Here is a 22,064-nt window from a genome sequence, read left to right on the forward strand (position 1 = left end):
TTATTATTATTATTATTATTATTATTATTATTATTATTATTATTATTATTATATCTATATTAATGTTTTGCCTGCATATATGTATGTGGACAGCATATATACCTGGTGTCTATGGAGGTAGAAGAGAAAACCCAATTCCCTGGGACTAGAGTTCTTTTAGATGGTTTTGAGCTGCCAGGTAGGTGACAAGAATAAAATCTGGGTCCTGTGTAAGAATAACATGCTCTCAGCTGCTGGGCCAACTCTGCAGCCTGGGAACTGGACTCTTTAGTCATTTGCATTATTGAACCAAACAGGAAGAGCTAGTAGTTCAGTTGCTTATTTGATCTTCTCAAATGATCCAGCTATCAAGAGCAGTCACGTGTTCTGCAGTTGTAACACTGATTTTAATTGACGTGTTCCTTTCTCTTTTACCTGTGACATGGGATCACCACTAGCGCTAGAGGGAAAATCACTTTCCCTCTATTGTCTATTCTTGCCACATAGGAAGAGGCAACTGCCATCCCTGTCTGATTAGTGCCCAGATGACAGCTAGAAGGGCACTGTGGCTAAAAGCTAGTGACTCAGGCCTGTGATTCTGTTACTCAGAAGAGCAAGGCAGGAAAGTAACAAGTTCAAGGTCTGGTGGGGCTACAGGATGAGTTCAGGGCCAGTTTAGGTAGCTGAGTGAGACTACCTCAAAGATAAAAATACAAAAAGATGGTAGGGGACCTAGGGCTGTAGCTCAGTGTTAGGGTATTTTTCCTAGCATGTGCAAAGGCCCTGAGTTCAGTCTGCAATACTGGGGGTAAAACTAATCCAAACAACAAACTGACTAAAGGACAGTTGGCTGGTGATGTATCTCAGACCACAGAGGCTTGATTAGTATGTATGAAGCCCTGGATTGATCACCATCCCTTTCTAAAACAGATCTGATGGCACACACCTGTAAGCCCATTGATGGGAGGTGAGGCAGGGCAATCAGAAGTTCAGGGTCATCCTCAGCAACACAGAAAGTGTGAGGCAAGTCCAGGCTACAATAAGAGGAAACTTTAAAAAGAAGCAATTAGATAGCAACTCTTTTTTTTTTTTCATTTTTAGTTCTTAATTTTTTCATGTAATATATTTTGATCATATTCTTACACCTCCCCCAGTTTGTCCTAGAACCTCCCTGCTCCTTATCTACCTAACTTCATGTTTTTCCTCAAAACAAAACAAAGTGTGGTCTTTGTGAGTTCATAATTGTATAAATCCTGTTGTGTCTAGAAGACATTGTTTCCTTGGAAGCATCCATCAGCTCTGGTTCTTAAACCTTTACAGTTCCTTTTCTGAATAGCTCCCTGAGTCTTGAGGGAGGGGTTTGATGAAAACATCTCATTTAGGACCGAGTACTCCTAAGTTTCACTCTTCTGCATATTGTCAAGTTGTGAATCTCTTTGTTAATTCCCATGTACTTCAAGAAGAAGCTTCTCTGATGTGGGTTGAACAGGACACTCATCTATGGGTATAACAGAATGTCATTAGGAGTCACTTAATTGCTAGTTCCTTTAGCTAGTAGTAGATTTTCTTGCCGTGTTAACAGTGTCAGATATGGGTTCCAATATCATAAATCTTTAATCAAGTGGTTGGTTACTCTCATAACATTTACACTAGTATATCTTGCATACAGGTTGCTTTTGTGGCCCAAAGAGTTCATAGCTGGGTGAGATTGATTATGTTTCTCCTCTGGTAGCATGTAGCATGCTTTGCAGCTTTGCAGCACTGTGAACATTATTCATTCAGTAAGGGTGAAGATTCTAGCTTGATTTCTCCATGTTTGATCTATGTGGTGTCTTCAGCAATGGGTTCTTAACCTTTAGTTTGTAGAAGGTACCCAATAGTATTGGCAATACTATTTGATATTTGACAGGGGTTGAGGGTCTGAGGGACCCCTTTGGGCAAAGCCTTAAAATGATACCACCATTTTCTGGTACTGAGATTTTTAACTGGTAACATATGATGTGTAGTTGGGGCACTCTCGTATTATATAACTACATTTAAATTCCATATATATATATATATATATATGTTTTTCTGCCTGAGCTTCTACAGTAGTAAGTTTCTATATGGCTTTTCAAAAGGCCTTTACTACATTCTCTTCTTAAATATTGGCCAGTAGGATTGGTGGATAGAATGGGAAGTAACATTTGATAAGGTTCTCCTTAGCAAAAATTATGTCTTTAAGCCAGGTGCGGTGGCACACACTCTTAATCCCAACACTCAGTAGGCAGAGGCAGGCAGATCTCTGTGAGTTCGTGGACAGCCTGGTCTACAAAGAGAGTTCCAGGACAGCCAAGGCTACCTAGAAAAACCTTGTCTCAAAAAATGAAAACAACAACAACAACAAAAATTATATCTTTACATTTTTTAAATTCAAATAAATTCCATAATCTCTTGTGGCACCTGAATGTCTAACTGTTATTCCTAGTTCTTCTTTTGTAGTGAGTTTTGGTTTGTTTGTTTTTTTTTTTTTTTAATTATATAGCATTCATTTGTGCCCTGTACTGAAACGATTGCAATTTATTCTATTATAATATTGAGAGTTTGTCTGGGAACAGAAATTTTGTGGTCCTTCTGATAGGTTTTATATTAGTTGTTTCTCATCCATTTTTATAACATCTTTAAGAAAATATTGTTACTTTCATAAAAAAGCTGTAACTCAGCTATAGAAGGTGAAGCATTTACTCTAGCTCTGTTTTCTGGATCCCAGAATGGCTTCACACCTTACATTTTACCCAAAGGCATCCGGTTTTTGTTGCTTTTGGACAGTGTAATAGTAGTGGTTGCAAAATCTACTATAAACCTATGCAGATTTACTGGGAGGAAGTTGCCCCCCCCTTTTAACATTCTCTTTTTTAACCTCCCACTCCCACCATACACACAAGAATCAAGCCTTAGGTCTCAGATACCAAGAATGAAAGAATTCTATCACTAAAGTAAAACTACAGTAGACTTCTGTGGTATTGAAAGAAAGGGAACTATTATGATATGGAATTGAGATATCCTTGAACATTTGGAATTGAGCTAGTAACTATACAGGTCAGCCTCCTGCCTTCCACATCACCAAGTGCTAGAAACTCGTTTCTTGTAATTTTCTATCCTTAAAGTAAACATTTTTCCTCCACTTCTGCCCACTTGCCCCCTCCCTTCCTTCCTTGCTTCCTTGCTTGCTTGCTTGCTAGCTTGTGTTTTTCCAGGACTAAAAAATAGTTTATTCTAGACCCAAGTTTAAATGACTATGGCCCAGGAACACAGATTTACCCTAAATTCCATGTTTCAACTGGAAGCAGTGTCAGGAAGTTTTGCATTTTTACAGGATAAAGAATTTTGTAAATCAAGCTAAGTTTAAAAAACATTAATCAGTACACCAGCGAGATGGTTAACACCAATGAGGGGAAAGCTTTTCTAAGTGCCTCACTTGCAGTCTTGATGATTAGCTTTTGGGCTGATAGAAGCAAGTGGTCTGCTAACTTAATACAGTCCAAAAGATTTTATCTGTTAGTCACACGGTGTTAGTTTCTATACAGAGACAGGCAAAGAATGGCTGTTTATGGGGCTAAAGCTTGCTTGAAATAAGGTAATTAGCTTCTGGACCTGCAATATCTAAACCTCTGCACACTACTGCAGTCCTAATTAGTCTGTTTTTGCAGAAATATCTTCTTTTTAGTCATTCTCGTGCATAGTTCCTCTTACTTACCAAGTATCACATGTTGAAGATGCAGGGGTCACATATTATTTATTAAATATTATGTTTCTCTTAGCCCGGAGGCTCATTCCTGGGGTCTGATGGCAATGAGGCTGGTGTACTACTTGCCCTCTTTCTAAGAGATGCCTTTATGAATGTGTTTGTGTGTCTGCTTTTGATGAATACCTGGCAGAGGGTAGAGAAAGGTGATGGACCACCTTTGCTAAGAACACTAGTATAAAATGAGTCTCCACTGTCACAATGAAGGAAAGGCTATTTGCTAGGGAGCCTTCCTTGAACTATGACATCTCTGAGATTGATGAGAGTCTACACACGCACACATCCACATAACCCACACTTCCCCCTACAAAATTACAGCCATGTTCATATAATGATTTTGTTATGGGCAGGGGAAATTCTTAGGAACCCCATCGGAACCCTTGACCTTCTGTAGGTGGCAAACAGGGCTCAGAAAAGCCTGTGTCTTGACTCCTTTAGTGTTTACTGCCAAAGCATACCAGGTGATCTGTAACTTGTTGCTTTCCATTTAATTTGAGTAGGAAAAAAAAGTCACTTTTTTTTCATTACTCTCAGTTTCTAAATTAGATTTACCTTGTAAAATATCATGTGTAATATATATGTGTATATATATATATATTTGTATATGTATACTGTTTCCCCTTCTAATACTTCCATGGCCCACCCCATTGCAAATTCAAGGTTTCTTTTAAGTGTGTGTGTACACATTCATGAGTATGTAAATATATTACCGAGTTCATTTAGTGTTGCTCCTTCATATGTTTTAAGGACAGATCACTTGGTGTTAGATAACCACTTAGGATGCTCAGACATAGGGATGACCCCTTCTCAGCAGTCACTATTGCTCATCATCTAGGGTTGTGGTCCCTTGATATTCCCCACCCCCCAACCCCAACTGGTGTTGTCATTGTTTGGGTCTTATATAGGCAGTCGTTATTGAGATTTCAGGGGTGAAGCAGGACATAATCCTGAAACAAACTTCCTGGACCTCTGACTCTTACATCCTCTGCACTCCCTCTTGTTAGATGCTTCTGAACCATAGGTGTGTGGGTTGTGTTGTTTGTGTATGAGCTAGATCTGGGCACCCCACAGTTAGTTGTTCTCTGTGTTTTGACCGGTTGTGGATTTCTGTAATAGTCTTCAACTGCTACAAAAGATTATTCTTTGATATGAGCCACACTTATATGTGGGTATAAGGACTAGTATTTGGAATATAGTTAGTAATTAGGTCAGTTTATGGAAGTAGAAGTAGTAGTTTCTTTAAAATTCATGACCTTCACTATACACAGATAATTGATAAGGTTACAGTACTGGTCCTCAGCTTCTTTTTGTTGAGTAGCCCTTATGACCAATTAAACAGCTATTGGTTACCACTAAGATATAAGTGCCATGATTGCATTTTTAGGAATATCTTGCCATGATGCTTATTGTTGTAGTTTGTTAGGAATATTGATTGTTTTTCTCTCTTGGCAACTTGTGTAGCACATTTCAGGACTATGAAGGTTAGTCCTCAAAGGAGGCTTTCAGGGTAATTTAATTCAAGATTCAAAGTGTGCGATGTCTTCAGACACAGGAACTGAACTTCAGCTTCTGGGAGATGACCAAAGGCAATAGCAATGCCTTATATTGGGGGAGTTACTTAGACTCCCCTGACCAACAGCTTGAAAGGAAGTTCTGTATGTCCAGTACTAAGGTTTTAGTTAGTGGTGTGTTTGTGTGTGTAGTGGATGACAGATTTAATATAAAAGGTATTTATTGGATGGAGAAAGAGAGGAGACAGACATGGGGGGAGAGGGGTCACTCCAACAGAGAGAGGGAAGAGAGCAGAGAGGAGAGCGAGAGAACCAGAGAGAGGGGAAAGTAAGAGGAGGGGTCCTTTTGTCTCGGACCCCTGGGAGTGGTGACTGATGATGACATCACAGGTGGCTAGGCAACCTAGGAATGCGCTAGTGCATCAACTTGTGAACTGTTAGTCTATAGCTCTTTGGGAGAGCATTATCACCCCAAGTGTTGTAAACTTATTTAACTTCATTAGACACGTGCACAAAACATACATTATATATAGTTTTAGGCAAAGGTAAAATATGATCCTCTATGGCTTTTTCAAACATCCTTAGTGTTGGGTTTGATCTTTCCTCCCTCCCCACTTAAAGCTCCCCCTGGCTTTTCCCCCTTCATATGACCTGTAACTCTCAATCCTCAAATGATTCAGTAATGGATGTAACCATCACATTAAAGAGTTTTTGTATTTTACAATCTAAGAGAATTATTTTGTTCGTATATAATTATATTTGTCTATTCTCCCCACACATATTTCTTGCTAAATGAAAAACAAAACATGAAACCATAGTTTTGCTCCAGTTTTCAAAGATTTGATTTGTACTAAGGATTGCTTTTATTTCTTAGTGTGTCTTGGGTAAGTTCCTGGTTTTGTGATTTTTTTTTTTAAGCTCTGTTCTTTTCTGTGTAGCTTGACATCTGTTTATTTACAGTTACAGTTTTTATTGTCCACTTCCTTCTTGTTTTATCCCTCCTTGTGTTTCTTTCTTTCTCATTTGAACATACTACTCTCTGGTTGGTTGTAAATTCCAAGAAATAAATATCTCTAATTTGAGGAAATGTTCCCTGGATCAGTTCCTGTTGCTCTTCCCCCAACTAGAACACAGCAGATTGCCGTTGAATTTTGAATGTCACCACCAGACAGATGATAATGGCTTAAGATGGATAATGAAATGCTTGAAACACAGATGGGCTCATAAATCAATTTTCTTTTTCTTAGGGCTTCCTTCTGACAGAAGAATCAATGTAATTAACACTGGTTTCAGACCATTCTCATTTGAATGATATCTCTATGGCCCTGTTGTCTGACTGCTCCATTTATTAGATGCTTGATGGATGCAGTACTTTGCCCTGTCACCCGGTGGGGATGTGGTGTGCATATGGAGACTAGAGGATCCAATTTTGCCTTGCTTTTTGAGACAGCATCTTTCGCTGGTTTGGAATTTCCCAAGTAGGCTACAGGGGTTGCCCAGTGAGCCCTGGACAACCACTTTCTTCACTTTGCTAGCCAAGGTGGCTACTTACCATGCTAGGCGGATCTGTCTCTTTCTAGGGATTGAAGTCACATCCTCAAACACTTTACTAATGTACCTGCTTGGGTTAGGTTGTTTGTGGGGACAAGGTATCACTACATAGCTCGGACCGGCCTAGAACTCAATATTGTCTGCCTCTACCTCCCCATGATTGGGATTATAGATGTGTACCACCACACTCACTAAAAATAACTTATTTGAAAAGTATGTCTTCCACAGTACTCAGTGATCATGATCTCAAAGGGAGCACCCAAGAATTCCATGTGCATTAATTTATATGATGATTTACAGTGCTAATTAAGAAAGAAAGTACATGAAATTGATGGCAGAGGTGTTAGGAGATACCAGGAATAGTTAAGCTCAGTTGGGTACTGAATCAAATAGAAGAAGGTTGTGGGGGAGGGTTGTAGTTGATAGTGCCCTTGTTTTCATTTTATTATAAGAGAGGCAGAGGGTGCTGAGAGTGCAGGGGATTTCAACCTATGGATTTCTATTTTCAGATAACAGGCCTCTTTCTGCTTTATCTCCAGCATCAGTCACTGGCCAAGATGATGATGGTAGTGGTCATTCAGTATATACCCCAGACCACTACTCAACATTAGGAAGGCTTGATAGCTATCAGTCTACCGGGCAGTGCTTGGAAACCAGGGACTCCAGCTGCCAGACAGAAGACGTGAAAGTCATCCCACCATCAATGAGAAGGATCAGGGCCCACAAGGGGCTAGGTATTGCTGCCCAGATGAGCCACCTCTCAGGCTCCTCTGGCAACATGTCTGTGCTGAGCGACTCAGCTGGTATTGTGTTCCCATCTCGCCTCAGTAACGATGCTGGTTTCCACAGTCTTCCACGTTCTGGTGCAAGAACAAGCACCTATTCACTTGAGGCAAGGATGGGTGCCCTGGACTCTGCTGAAAACATGGATGATGCTTCTTCCTGCCAGGGCAGTAACTCACAGGGGCGTGAAAACTTTGCACATTTAGGAGGTGCCTCGAGGACTGGGATGATTTTGAGGTCCAAATCCCAGCAGCTGAGGTTCTCGGAGAGTGAGAACATAGCAAGCCCAGCGTGTGTGGTTTCACCTCATGCATCCTACTCTACCAGCATCATTCCAAATGCCACACTACTGTCCTCTTCAGAGGTTATTGTTATTCACACTGCTCAGAGTACAGGACAACTGGACAGTAGAGTGCCTGGCTCAGTTTCGTATTCAAAGCTAAAACCCAGAGATCGCCCCACGCCCAGATGTTCTGTGAAAGATGACCATCAGTCCCCCAGTCATCACTCACACACTTCAGCCTCCTCTGTTCCCAGTGCCACCACACTGTTATCCCTCTGTGATTCAGAGACCTCTCTAAATGCCCCCGCAAACAGGGAGAATGGGTCCCAAGCCATACTCTATCATTGTAGAAACAACCTGAGCTTTCCTGCTCACCCTCCAGATGTGGGTAGCAAGAGTGAGTGTACTTATTCAGGGGACAGGGGGTGTGGCAGTACGGAGCCCTGGGAATATAAAGCATCCAGCAATGGACAGGCATCCCCACTGAAGCCACACCTGGCAACTCCTGGTTTCTCTACTCCCACAAGTAACATGAGCAGTTGCAGTTTGGACCAAGCATCTATCAAGGAGGATGCCAGGTCCCTGTATTCGGAGGACCACGATGGTTACTATATGACCGCTCACAGTGATTCTAGACATGAGGCTGGCAACTTGTACAGTGTCAGTGATGGCTTTGGCAACCCCAGGCACAGCATGGTCAATGTTTTTGATGGACAGGCTCAGAGAAGCCAAGGTGATCAGGCCAATCACCAGAATAAATCCCTTTCAAGAAATATCTCTCTAAAGAAAGCAAAGAAACCACCCTTGCCACCCTCCCGGACAGACTCTCTGCGGAGGGCTCCCAAGAAGAACAACCAGTCAAACGGACAGGTGCTCAATGAGAGCCTGATCGCCTCACTCCAGCACTCTCTGCAGCTAAGCCTCCCTGGCAAGAGCAGCAGCTCCCCTTCCCAGAGCCCCTGCAGTGACTTTGAAGAACCCTGGCTCCCTAGGTCCAGGAGCCAGAGCATTGTTAGTGAGGGTAGTAGCATGGCCTCCACCACCACTCCCAACGTGTATTCACTGTGTGGGGTCACTCCATCGCAGAGCGACACAAGCAGCATCAAGTCGGAATACACGGACCCTTGGGGCTACTACATTGACTACACAAGTTTGCAGGAAGATCCAGGGAACCCCACAGTGGCCTGTTCAGCCAGCAGTGAGGCACCAACCGGAAATGGGCCAGTACGCCACACCCAAGAGGGGTCTAGAGTCTCAATGCCCCAAGTGCCCTGTGTCTCAGTTAAACCAAAGATCACCTCACCAGAGAAGTCACAGAGAGTCACCTCTCCATCCAGCGGGTATTCTAGCCAGTCGAATACACCCACAGCACTCACTCCAGTGCCTGTGTTTTTAAAATCAGTCTCACCAGCAAATGGGAAGGGGAAGGCCAAGCCCAAGGTTCCAGAAAGGAAGTCATCTCTGATCTCCTCAATGTCCATCTCCTCCTCATCCACTTCTCTCTCCTCTAATACTTCTGCTGAGGGAAGTGGCACCATGAGGAAACTGGATTCTTCCCTGGCCTCGCCCCTTGCTCCTCTCCCTCCTCTTCCCCCGCCTCCCCCTCTGCCTTCTCCCTGTCCCGCTGACAAGTCCCCTTTTCTTCCACCACCACCTCTTCCAGCAGACTGCTCTGAGGGCTTTCCCTTGCCTCCCTCTCCTGGCTTCCCCCCTCCACCACCAGAAGCCCTTGTTCCCTTCTGCTCCCCTGCTGACAGGTGCCTTTCTCCTTCCCCCGCAGCACTTAGCCCCCATCTTCCAAGACCCTCACCTCCCTTGCCAGTACCTCCACCTTTCTTGCCCTCCTCAGAACCTCCACCCGCTCCACCCCTGGACCCCAAATTTATGAAAGAAAACAGGCCTTTTTTCAAAAACTCTAGCCAGTCCGAATCCTCTAGAGAGGCCCTCAGGCGGCCTGCCAACAAGGAGGAGGGCTGCCGACCCCCCATGCCCCTCATCACCACAGAAGCTTTGCAGATGGTGCAGTTGAGGCCAGTGAGAAAGAACTCAGGTGCCGAGGCAACCCTGTTTTCTGAACCGTCAGCTCAGGAACAACGAACTCCGACTGCTCCACAGTACCACTTAAAGCCATCTGCTATCCTCAAATCCCGAAATAGCATAAGTGAAATGGAGAGTGAAAGCCAGCCTGCCTCTGTGATGAGCCCGCTTCTGATGCCTGCCAAGAGCCAGAGTCAGGGTGACCATGACGGTGCAGCAGAGCGTGGAGGCCTTCAGAGCCCCAGCGATGGAGCTCCAGGCGCGGGGCCCAGCCTCAAGACCACTCTGCTCCCAGACTCGTCATCTAGCAGGAAGCCACCCCCCATCTCCAAGAAGCCCAAACTGTTCCTGGTGGTACCATCTCCGCAGAGAGAGATCACAGCGGAGCCCACAGAGAACGGGAGCGAAACATTCCCAGGCGTGCCCAGCTCTAGCAGGGCAGAGGGGGAGGCTGTGCACAGCCAAGAGGAGAAATCCAGCCCAGCATCCCAAGCTGGTTCTCATGCTACGGCCCCCATCCCTGGCAGTCCACTTCTGGAAAGAGGAGCTACAGGGTCCTTGCCCCCTGGCATTGTGGAAACCAATGCCCCCATGGTCCAGCCCAGTACCTCTCCGGGACCCACACAGGAAGAGTCAGTCGAGAGCAGCGTGGATGGTGAGAGAAATGCGAAAAGCTGCCAGTCTCAGCAGGGCAGAGAAGGTAAGCCTGTCTCCTCTGCTGTACTCTGATCCTCTGGAGATGAGCCAAATAGGGCTGCTAAACACTCGTGGAGCCAGGTGAAGCAGCCTGACTTAGGCGAAAGCCGGCGGTGTGTGGGCTTCTTACACCTCGTTACCCAAGCTGCTTTGTGAAAAAAATTTAAAAACTCTGGATCCAAGAGGAGAGAGAGGGAAAGAGGGAGGGGTGGGGGTGGGGGTAAGTCTGCAGCAGGCTGAGTTTTCAGTAGCAGGAGTAATCTCCCGTTGGAAGAGCGACAAAGAAATGCTCTAACAAAATTCAAGAGCAATTTAGTACAAAGTCTGTAGCAGGAAGTAACCCTGGCTGTCAGGCTAGTGAGTGTCATTTCTTCCTCCCCCTCCCTGTAAAAACTCAAACTCCAGACCCACTGGGCTGGAGTTCCCCGTGGCTCTCACAGTGTCAGGAATGGCAGGAAAGTGGCATATTTCAGAGCCAGGGCAAGGACTGGAGGGCTAGTCACAGCTTCTAGTGTTTGTCTGCCTTTCTTCTCTCTAGCTGGGCTGCTGGAACCCAACGCAGCTGTTTCCTCCTCAGACACCGGAGACTTCTCTAGGGAAGAAGGGAGTGATGAGGTGATGACCCCTACTAGACCCAGGACCACAGAAGACCTGTTTGCAGCCATTCACAGGTATCCCAAACGCCTTTGTCATACTTTAACATACTTTATAATTTATTTCCACACAGACTCCTCCGTTTTCTTGAGGTTTCCTTTGTTAAGTTTATTCATTTTTAAGTGTCTTTCGTATACTTTAGTTTCCCTTTAAGTACTATTTCTGTTTCACTTTGTTCCATTGATTCCTGTGAGGACACTGAGGAGAGAGTGTGATACCTCCTGCTAGACACAGCTGTAGCTGGGAAGCGTGACAGTCATGTGACCCAATGTTTGTAAGATTTGGGTCGAGTCTGGGCATGGAATGCTGTGTTCTGTGGACTTAGGGCGCATAGCCTAGATGTACAGATGTACACTTTCCAGAGAGTGCTTTAATTTATTTGTCATTATTTTTTGTTTGTTTGTTTTTAGAAAACTCATAAATTTATAGGACTTTCTTTTTGCCTCCTTTAATATTTCATCAAGAGTATATGTTTCTTTTTTGTTTTTTGTCCCCAAACTTCTCTCAGGTGCACCCCACCCAACTTCATGTTAATCTCTCTAAATAACTTTTTTTAAGCCACTAAAAAACACGAGGTCCAATTTGTGTTGGCCAGCTCACTGAGCTCCATTGAAGAAAACTGACTGTCCCTCTCCCAACAGCTATCGTTTGTAAATAGCTTTTTGATGATGGGTGAGACTTTGTGCTCATTTTCCCTTCTTTGTGCTGGGAATTTTGTCTAACTTTAGCTCATTCAGGTCTTATACAAACTGAGTTCATTTGTATGTCCATCCTGTTGTATTTGTAAATGCCACTCCCCTAAAGTCATCTACCACCTCTGGCTCTAAGTCTTTCCACCAGCTTCTTCCATCCCAGAGCTTCGTGGTAAGGATGCAGGGCTGACCACTCCAAAGTCTTTCAAGGAGTAATATTTCTTTGGCAGGATTAAAAAAAAAAAAACAAAAACAAAAAACAAAACAAAACAAAACAAAACAAAACAAAAAAACTCTTTAAATTTGTTACTGTAGACCCCCAGCGCCATCTGCTGGCTTTTTAGAAAAGTACAGTTTTGTTGTTTTTTTTTTAAGAGAACTGTTTGTTACCTGTGTTTAGATACCTTTGACAGTAACTGATTCAGTTTTGAATAAGTAATAAGTTTGAATAAGTAATAAGTTTTGCTTATTACATTGCTTGGCTATATACAACTGAGTCCTTTCCTACAGAAGCAGCATGGTAGAAAATAATAAGATTCAGATCTGTACAAGTATTTTAAGCACCAATAAGGTGTATCAGGGAGCCTTCTTGCTACTTAGGTTTCCTTACTACCAGCATTTTAGATAAGCCCTATGAATATTTCTCTGCTGTTCAGACTTTGTTTTGACCTGACTTGTGGTCTTTTGTTTTCCTTATGAAGCCAACTACCCTGTAAAAATCATTCTCTGTATAAATAACCTGTGTCAGGAAGCTCTCAAATTCTTAGAGTTTAAATGAAAAGATTGTTGCATGCAGTGGGAGAAAGCTCCATCCTTAACCCGAGCTCTGTGCAACACAAAAGTATCTAACACAGGGGAAAACAAGCTGACTGTGTGTCATCAGGTTGAGTTGACATTGAATTATATGTAGTCTTGTCTTTATTTTTGTCTCTCAGCTGTAGTTTTGGTCTTAAAGACCAACCTCTTTACTGTTGCCTCACTGGTTTCTTTGATCTCATTAGAAATAAAAAAGGAGCTAGCTACTCTGTTCTTCCTTACAATAGGAAAATGAGAAATGCATCTTTTGAAAGCAAATTAAGTGACATTTGCAGAGGTTTACTTGGATGTTCCTAACTGTCGCCATGTTGGACACATAGTAATCACGTAATAAATGTTTTCTGAATTAAATGAAACCAATTGGAACTTAACTGTCAGGAAATTCTTCTGAGACCTAATGTCTTTCAGTTAGTATGGAATGCAGTGAGTTCCTAACTATGCAGGAGTCTGTATTTATAATCACAAGCCACAGAGATGTGTGTTGCCAAGTTACTGTGTATACTAAATACTCAGACTCAAGGAAATCCAACTGTTACGGAGCCAAATTACTGCAGATTTTTTCCTAAAAATATTCCAAAGGTCTCTTCTATATTTTATTTTGGCAACCTCCAGAAGGCATTAAAGAACGTGTGGTTTCTGATGGAGTCAGTGCCATCTATTGCAGATAGAGAAATCATCTAGTTTCTGTCACTGTCTGTACACAGGCCAAGTAGCCTTAGGAATGGGTAGCAAAGAGAGCTTGGACATATGTTAATGTCTGTTGTGGCATTAATACTGCTTAGCAGATTAGTCAAAGTACATCTCAATTCTGGGACATTTAGAACTTCACTTTCATGTCCTTCAGCACATAGGTTCATAATGTAAGGTAAAGACTATCCAAATTGAAGCATAGCTTTCATGTTTTATAATAATGCAAATTAATTCTCTTCAGATTTAAAGCCAGATGGAAAGTGTAGAACACCATTTGAGGTGTGAAATTTTTATATTTATTGAAATAATTAGACTTTAAGCCGTTGTTAACTATTTAAATGTCGGTTATGGCCATCTTTAGAAGTACACACACATATTCAGAGAGAGACAGAGAGAGAATATGCAGAGTTATCAGAAATTTAGGTCATTTTTTTAAGAGGCAGCTGCCTCCTAAGAAACCACATTTTTGTTGTTGTTTTAATCTTGTCATCTCTTTTAGTTTATATCTGCAAATAAAGTTCCTGAATTTCATAGAGTATGATTGTGGCTTTTTGTGTCTCGGGACACTCTTGCCATATAAAGCAAATCAAAATATTTATTATACCCACAGGGTAGTGCCTTGAAGGATTAAGAAGAGCAGAGTTGCTCTGTTGGGTAAGCAATGTGGATTGTAAGCAATATAGATTGCAGTTACATGGAAAGAAGGTCTGTCAAGACTGAGTTGTGCTAAAGTGTCTGTGTGTGTTGGTGGGGGGGTCATTGTCTAGATTTCAGTTTCTGTACACAATTAGACCCTTTCTACACTGTTTTCCCACTCTGCAATTTGAAGTTGTGTTATTATTTCATTCATTACTCTTGTTAAACATTGAGGAGAACTATTGAACAAAAATGCATTAGGCCACATTCTACTGTCATGGGGGGTCAGATGCCCTGTCTTCAGAGGCAAACTTAAATGGTGACAGGAAGGCACAAGTGTTGCTGAGAATTGACCGTTATTTTAATTTTGTTTTATTCTAGATCCAAAAGGAAAGTCCTCGGCCGTAAAGACTCAGAAGATGATCACACCCGAAATCACTCTCCTTCCCCACCAGTGACACCCACTGGTGCTGCTCCTAGCTTGGCCTCTCCAAAGCAAGTAGGGTCCATCCAGAGAAGCATAAAAAAGAGCACTACCAGCAGTGACAACTTCAAAGCCCTGCTGCTAAAGAAGGGGAGTCGATCAGACACCAGCGCTCGCATGTCGGCGGCAGAGATGCTCAAGTCCACAGACCCTCGATTCCAGAGATCTAGGTCAGAGCCTTCATCAGAAGTCCCAGACAGCCCATCCAGCTGCTCCCCCAACAAGAACAGGAGGGCCCAGGAGGAGTGGGCCAAGAATGAAGGCCTGATGCCTCGGAGTCTGTCCTTTTCGGGCCCTCGGTACAGCCGCAGCCGGACGCCACCCTCGGCGGCCAGCAGCAGGTACAGCATGAGGAACCGCATCCAGAGCAGCCCCATGACCGTCATCTCCGAGGGAGAAGGAGAACCTGCCGAGCCAACAGACAACAAAGCACACAGGGCCCTGGCTGCTGCCAGGGAAAGCTCTCTGGACAGACTAGTGGGGCAGGAGATGGACCTGGACAGCCTGCTCTGTAGCGAGGAGCCCGCCTCTGTGGATGGGATAGGAAGGGCAGAGGGCAGTGGTCCCTCAGAGCAGTGTGAGGGTACGGAACAGAAAAGTTAGGACTACAACTGCCTCTCTTGAGTGAGGGCAGTGCATCACTCTAGGAAGTATATGTGGCCTTTTCCTGGCTTGTGGGGATCCCACTCAGCATTGGTGTTGGGGAGGTCTCAGCTTTGCAGGTCACTCAGGACTCACTCGCCATGTGGCTTAAAAGCAAGTTAGAAGCTTCAAGTTCTGAAAGTGCTTCCTGGGGAAGATTTTTTTTGTTTTTGGGTTTTTTCCCCCAAAATGCTGGGTGTGTGTATATATGTGCATTTTTAACACTTCGTTCTAACAAACACACTAACATTATCTATAGAAGTAGGAGAAAAGGTCAGAGTTCAGGTAGAATCATGGAGTCTTCTAGACCATGGTGGTAACTGCTTTCAAAGCATTATGGGAATGAATGATTCTCTAGGAAGAGACTTGAAGCTGTTTTTCTTCTCGGAGGCAGAGGGTTGGTTCTAAATACAGAACATAGTAGTGTGTACAACTCAGTACACGTGGAGACCATGAAGAGGCTGAGAAATGGCAGAGCAACTCACTGGTTCAGGTACTTTTTGAGGTGGGAGGAGGTTTTGCTGCTGCTGCTGTTCCTCCTCTTGCTCCTCTTCCTCCTTCTCCTTTTCCTCCTCCTCCTTTTGCAAAAGTAACACAAGTGGGAGTGGCAAGGCTGTGTTCTATGCCATATTACTAGCCTGATGTCAGAAGCATAGGTGGGTTTTTTGTTGCTATTTTTTTTTGGGGGGGGGGTGTTTTGTTTTTTGTTTTTTTTAACGTGAATTTCTTTCTGGAGTTGCAGCCAAGCACTTCTTTGCCAAGAGGTGATGGTGTAGAAGAATGAGGCAAGAGAAGGGTGGGGAGTAAGTGATACTGCTGGATTTTTTTTCCTGCTTATCAAATAAAGTATTTTCAGAATTAAATCAGAAAACGTGCACTGTAGAACTGTGAGTGAAGCTTTTCCTTTAAAAAGTTGTTTTTGTTTTAAAACCAGAGTTTAAGCTCCACATGACAGTTTGTCACTTGAAATGTTGACATTTGGTAACTTTGGATCTCCTTTTGGTTATACCAAAGAAAAATAATATGGCTATTTTTCTCCCTTGAACTGCTTGCAGCATCATGTTCTTATTTAGAAAGGTTTACCAAAATCTATTATATATTATCTCACTTTGAAAAAAATGCTGACTGTTGTTAGTGAAAGAAATAGATAAAACTGATAGGGCTTGGCTATTAATTAGCCTTGGGAAATAAGTTTTTAGATTAAAAAGACTTTTTTTTTGCACCGTTTGGTCGTGTGGTTTTGTATTTGTGTATGAGTTGAATTGCTGAGTCCCTTCTAGGTCCCTCCCATCAGAATTCCAAACATGCTTTAGACTTGGGATAAAAGTGTGCAAAGTATTTATTTTAATATAATGTCTTGTGACCCTTACCTCCTTCCAGGTTCTGGGTATCCAGAATAAAGCACACTCTTTCCCTTTCTTACAGTGGTTACATTGAGCTTCTAAAGCTTCTATGGGTTGCCATTGACAATGTGTGACAATATCTGGAAGTTAAACCATACAAGCCAAAGCATCATAAGGCTTCTTATACAGAACCTCTGATATTCATTTCAGATACATCTTTGAGAGGAGAACTTTGACAGAACTCCTTTATGTCTCTGTAGAAAGCAAAGCACTTCTCACAGCCACAAATGACAACTTGCCATGTGGCCACAGGGAGTTTTTTGTTGTTGCTCTTCTTTGGGTCAACTTTCAATTGCATGGGGCACACAGATCATTTCTTGTAAATCTTAGAGAGGTCATGTTGGTTTTTGAATACCTAGAAAGGATTAGAATATATGTGGATATCAAAAATCTTAAACTTAATATATCAATATTTGTTTGAAGGTAAGATAAGCAGTATTAGAACTAATTATAAAATGACATAAAATCCCCATTTAAAAGGTATTTATTAGGTTTTAAGTTTGTTTTGAATAAAACAATTGTAAAGTCAATATTTGAAACTTCTTTGTATGTGCATTTAATTTTTTTAAGTTTTTATGGACGTGCATACTGCATGTTGAATATATTCTTCCTCATACCCCCTCTCTCCCTTCTCTCCATCTTCCATTAGTTCCCCCGGACAGTTTAATTGCTACTGTTGATGTACACACAGTTTTGTTCTACTACTGCAGAATTGTTGAGTATTTTACTAGCTATGAAGTGAACAGCAGTGAGACCCAGGCTGTGCCTTGTGGGGAGTGGAGCACTGGGAAAGAAGACAGAGTATCACACACACTGCTGGTACCTCTAAATATTATTAGAAAAAACATCCGAAGATAAGATCTTAAAGTGTGAGTGATGGGTGAACCATTTATTTGGTTAGTGTAGTGTGTGGAGGGATAGGAAAACTTTTTATAAGAGTGATATAATGGAAAGAAGAATCCAGACCCATGGGGGAAGCATGCTGTACTCTCAGCTTTGCTGATGTTTCTTGGGTGAGGACCTGGCGGTCCGGGTCATCCTCAAAGCTTCATGAGGATAAACTGGGCAGTCCTTCTCATACCCAAGAGGGAGAAGCTCCAGGGCTAAATTTCCACTTCCTTTTTCTAGGAATTAGAGACAAATAAACGAGTATTAGGTTTGCTGTCAGAAACAGTCTTAACTTTCATTGGTTTGTCATCCTCTGAGTATTTCTGACGAATTTTAATTGAAATCTGTTTTCTTTTATGTGGGGGCATGAATGAATAAATCTATATTATATAAAATATATTTATATATAATAAATTTGTAATTTATTATATATATATTACCTTCATATCCACAAGTGCTGTATCCATGAATCCAACAGATCAAAAAAAAAAAAAAAAGAATCTAAAAAAAAAACAGTGGGATTGCTTGCCTTTCATGTGTGAGGCTCATATTAGAACATTTTGTAACAGTTCATTTGAGGAATCACAATGACAAGGAAAGAAAAGGTGGCATTTTGGTGTCTCCATTATCTTCCCTCACCAGTGATACATTCCACTCTGTAGCTGGTATTCTGGGAGTCAGATGACATACTAGATACCCCATTGTTCATGAGTGTTTTTCTCACTCTATATGTGAATGAATGTTTATATTGATGAAATTACATCATTTGCATCTCACTGATGTTTTAGCTCTGCCAATTTTATAACATGTGGTTTATGTTTTTTTTTTTTTTTTTTCAAGACAGGTTTTTTTCTGTGTAGCTTTGGCAGTCCTGGACTTGCTTTGTAGACCAGGTTGGCCTCGAATTCACAGAGATCCAATTGCCTCTGCATCCCTGAGTGCTGGGATTATAGGCTTGCACCACCATGCCCGGCTTCTTTTTACTCTTTCACACAGTAAAGTGCAAGTACTAAGAAGATTCACTGAAGAATTTTCTCTCCTGATCTCATTCTGCTCCCTGGATCTCTAACTTGTTTTCACTTTCTTTCTTCCCTCCTTATCCTAACCCTTGCTCTACTGTCTTTTATTGTATTTACTATTCCCAACAAACTCCCCCAACATCGGTCTCACACAACCACATCAGGTGTTATGTCTCAAGTATTGTTCTTTAACTTTTGAGACAATGGCTCCAATTGGCCTGAAACTCATGAAGTAGGCTAAGCTGGCTGACGAAGCCCTGGCCATCTACCTGAATTCACCTCATCAGTAGGATTACAAGTGTGAACCTTATATACCTGGCATTTTTCCATTTATTAATTTAATCTCTTTATAGCCAGATCCCAGATTCCTTCCTCCTTTTCTCCCAGTTCCACCTTCACAGCCCCCTGCTCCCATTCCCCCTCTCCTATTTCCCAAAGAAAGGAAGGCCCCCAAGGGGTATCAACCCACCCAGGCACCTCAAAGTCCCAGCAGGACTAAGCGAATCCTCTCCCACTGGGGCCTGACAAGGCAGCCCAGCTAGGGGGAAGGGATCCAGAAGAGGCAACAGAGTCAGAGACAGTGCCTACTCCCATTGTTAAGGGACCCACATGTTGACCACGCTACCTACCTGCTACATATATGTAAAGGGTCTAGGTCCAGTTCATTCATGCTCTATGGTTGGTGGTTCAGTCTCTGTGAGACCCCATGGGCCCATACATCTGGCATTTTAAAAGTGGTTCTTGGAATTGACATCAGATCCTTGCGATTTTAAGTTGTTAGCTTTCTTAAGGTTCTGGGGATAGGACCTGGCTCTTGTATATGATGGGTGTGATGGCTAATCTTGATCGTCAACTTGACACATCTGGGAAGGAGGAGCCTCAATGGGAAAACTGCCTTCCTCAAATTGATCGGTGGACATGGCCTGTGAGGGCATTTTCTTGATTGATAGTTGATAGGGAAAGTCCCAGCCCATTGTGAGAAATGGCCAACCCTGGGCAGGTGTGAATGGTAGCTGAACCATTCAGTACTGGCAGCAAACCATTCAGCAGTGTTCCTCCGTGGTTCCTGCTTCATGTTCCTGCTTTGAGTTCCTCCCCTGGCTTTCCTCAGTGATAGATTGTGATGTGGAAATGTAAGCAGAAATAAACCCAGTTTTCTCCAAGTTGCTTTGGCCATGGTATTTATCAGCCACAGAGAGGGCATAGGCAGCATGGTACCACGAGTCCTTGTTGATGATCTGTAAGACATCAAACTTGCTACCAACCATCCTAGTCTACTACTCTCCTATTTGTTTTCCATCCTTTCTCTTCTATCATCAATAAAAGAATCATCGACTTGTCATTCCATTTCTCTACACCGAGATGCTACTTTATCAGTTTAGTAATTGGACAGTGGTTTGAACCAGAGACTGTCTACACCACCTCTCCAAATGCTGTCTTTCCACCATTCTTGAACTCCTCATACCAGTTTGAGGCTGATGTGGAGTTAGGACAAAAATGTGTGGTGATGTCACACCTCTGAAAGGACAAGGGGTAACAAGATTTAGAAGAGAGCTCTCTGACTGCTATGCAGGTCTAACGGTTTCTACACCAGCCCGCTAGGGAGCTCCAGAGCAAAGACTGCTTATCAGAGGAGTCCTAAGTTGGGCAGCAGTGGATGGGTTTTGCAAGAAAAGTATGTTGTTAGCTACCCCACCTTACCCAGTGATGGGCTACATACTCCCCCAAAAGATGTGTACTCATCTTGAAATCAGAAGTGGTTCCTAGAGGGGATAAAAGCTGGAGATTGCCTAGCAATCACACCCTCCACACTTGGGTAACTCCACTTTCATGAAGATCAGTCTGGTCCATCTGAAGATGAGTCTCTACCACAATTCTAAATCTCAGACAAGAACTGGCCACCGTAACAAGCAGCAGGTGCTAACCTCATATCAGAAAGTCCACTTCTAAACCAGGCCACTCATCAGCATCCTAGTTCTGGTAACTGCACCTCATTAGCTATAACTTAATCCCTAAATGCTTTAGAAAGTCCTTTAATCCCTGGACTCTGGGTTTCCTAAAACCCTATATAAGGTCAGCAGCTTTTTTTATTCAAAGAGCCAGTGTCCTAGAAGCCCAGCTGTCAGCACTCAGCAAGCAGTGTGTACAGCATTTTAGTGTGAGGACTGAACACAGTCTTCTCCTTTGCCACTGTCGCATCTACCCAAGATAGACGGCTTTCGGCATTCATCATTCTCACCCCCAGGATTTCTTCTGAAAGACCTCCCCTGACCATGTTGTGTGACAGCCATATGATCTTCCATGCCGCTGTCTCACAGTGTCATTGCAATTCTTGCGTGTGTGTTCACATGTGTTCAGGCACTTATGTGTGTGGGAGCATGCATGAATGTGTGTATATTTGGGGGCCAGAGAACAACCTCAGCAGTCTTTTTGTCAGGAAATGTTCACTCTATTTTTTGTTTGGTTTTTGTTTTTGAGACTAGGTCTATCACTGGCTTAGAATTCACCAGATAGGCTAGAGGCTGGCCAGAGAGCACTAGGGATCTGCCTGTCTCCAATTCTGTAGTACTGTGCAGCTTTTTTTTGTTTTGTTTTCATTTTAAAGTGGGCTTTGGGTATTGTACGCAGGTCCTCGTGTTTGTACAGCAGACATTTTAACTGATGGAACTATCTCTCCAGAAATCCTCATGTCACCTGTTGATAGCACCTGCCATAATTCCAGGTCATATTATTTCAATTGAACCTTCTCACTGTCTAAAATGCAAAGTCCATTCAGACACGGCCCCTGTGTCATGAACACTCAACTGGACTCAGTAGATAAATGAACCGTGTAGCTGAACCAAGTCACTGATGAGGGAAGCATAGTGCCAGAAAAATAGTAGGGACTCCATAATGACTTAAATAGTGATAATAATGCCATGTCTTGGAACTGTGTGTGTGTGTTTGTGTATGTTTGTGTGTGTGTGTGTGTGTGTGTGAGAGAGAGAGAGAGAGAGAGAGAGAGAGAATCTGAAATTTTGAAGAAGCTAGGTGATGACTGTGAAGGGATGAGTGAATGCTGTGAATTGCTCTTTATGGTCTTCTTTCTAAACCTATCTCCTAAACTCCCTGTGAACACACAGATGATTCTGTGAGAAGCATGGGATACACGGGACTGGCCACCTTAATTCCTTTTATGGTTCCTGAGATATGGTCTTATAATCCAAAGTTCCAAGGAAGCTTTTGATCAACTCTTTCTAGCACAACTGGATAAAGAGGCAAGGGACAGTGATGGGCCATGAGCAAGCAAGCCGGGAACTGTTCTATAAGAGAGTCAAGGAAAAACTCAGATTTCCAAAACTGGAAGAGGCATGAGCAAGCAAGCAAGCAAGCCAGGAACTGTTCTTTATAAGAGTCAAGAGGGAAAAAAAAGAAGAAAAAGGAGGAGGAGGAGGAGGAGGAGGAGGAGAAGAAGAAGAAGAAGAAGAAGAAGAAGAAGAAGAAGAAGAAGAAGAAGAAGAAGAAGAAGAAGAAGAA

The 22,064-nt window shown here is 42.8% G+C and overlaps 1 protein-coding gene across 5 annotated transcripts in view; it reads left to right on the plus strand.

The window, feature by feature from the left end:
* Positions 1-17,171, plus strand: part of Nhsl1 (NHS like 1) — a 216,178-nt gene extending 199,007 nt beyond the window's left edge. For all 5 annotated transcript variants that reach the window (XM_055601998.1, XM_055602000.1, XM_055601999.1 and 2 more), the window contains 3 exons: positions 7,365-10,628; positions 11,163-11,295; positions 14,494-17,171. In XM_055601998.1, coding sequence (XP_055457973.1) covers positions 7,365-10,628; positions 11,163-11,295; positions 14,494-15,199 — 4,103 coding nt within the window. In that variant the 3' untranslated portion in view covers positions 15,200-17,171. The remainder of the gene's footprint in view (positions 1-7,364; positions 10,629-11,162; positions 11,296-14,493) is intronic.
* The last annotated feature ends 4,893 nt before the right edge of the window (positions 17,172-22,064 follow it).

This window comes from Psammomys obesus, unplaced genomic scaffold (genome assembly GCF_907164565.1).
Source record: "Psammomys obesus unplaced genomic scaffold, mPsaObe1.curated_primary_1811, whole genome shotgun sequence".
NCBI classification, from domain to species: domain Eukaryota; kingdom Metazoa; phylum Chordata; class Mammalia; order Rodentia; family Muridae; genus Psammomys; species Psammomys obesus.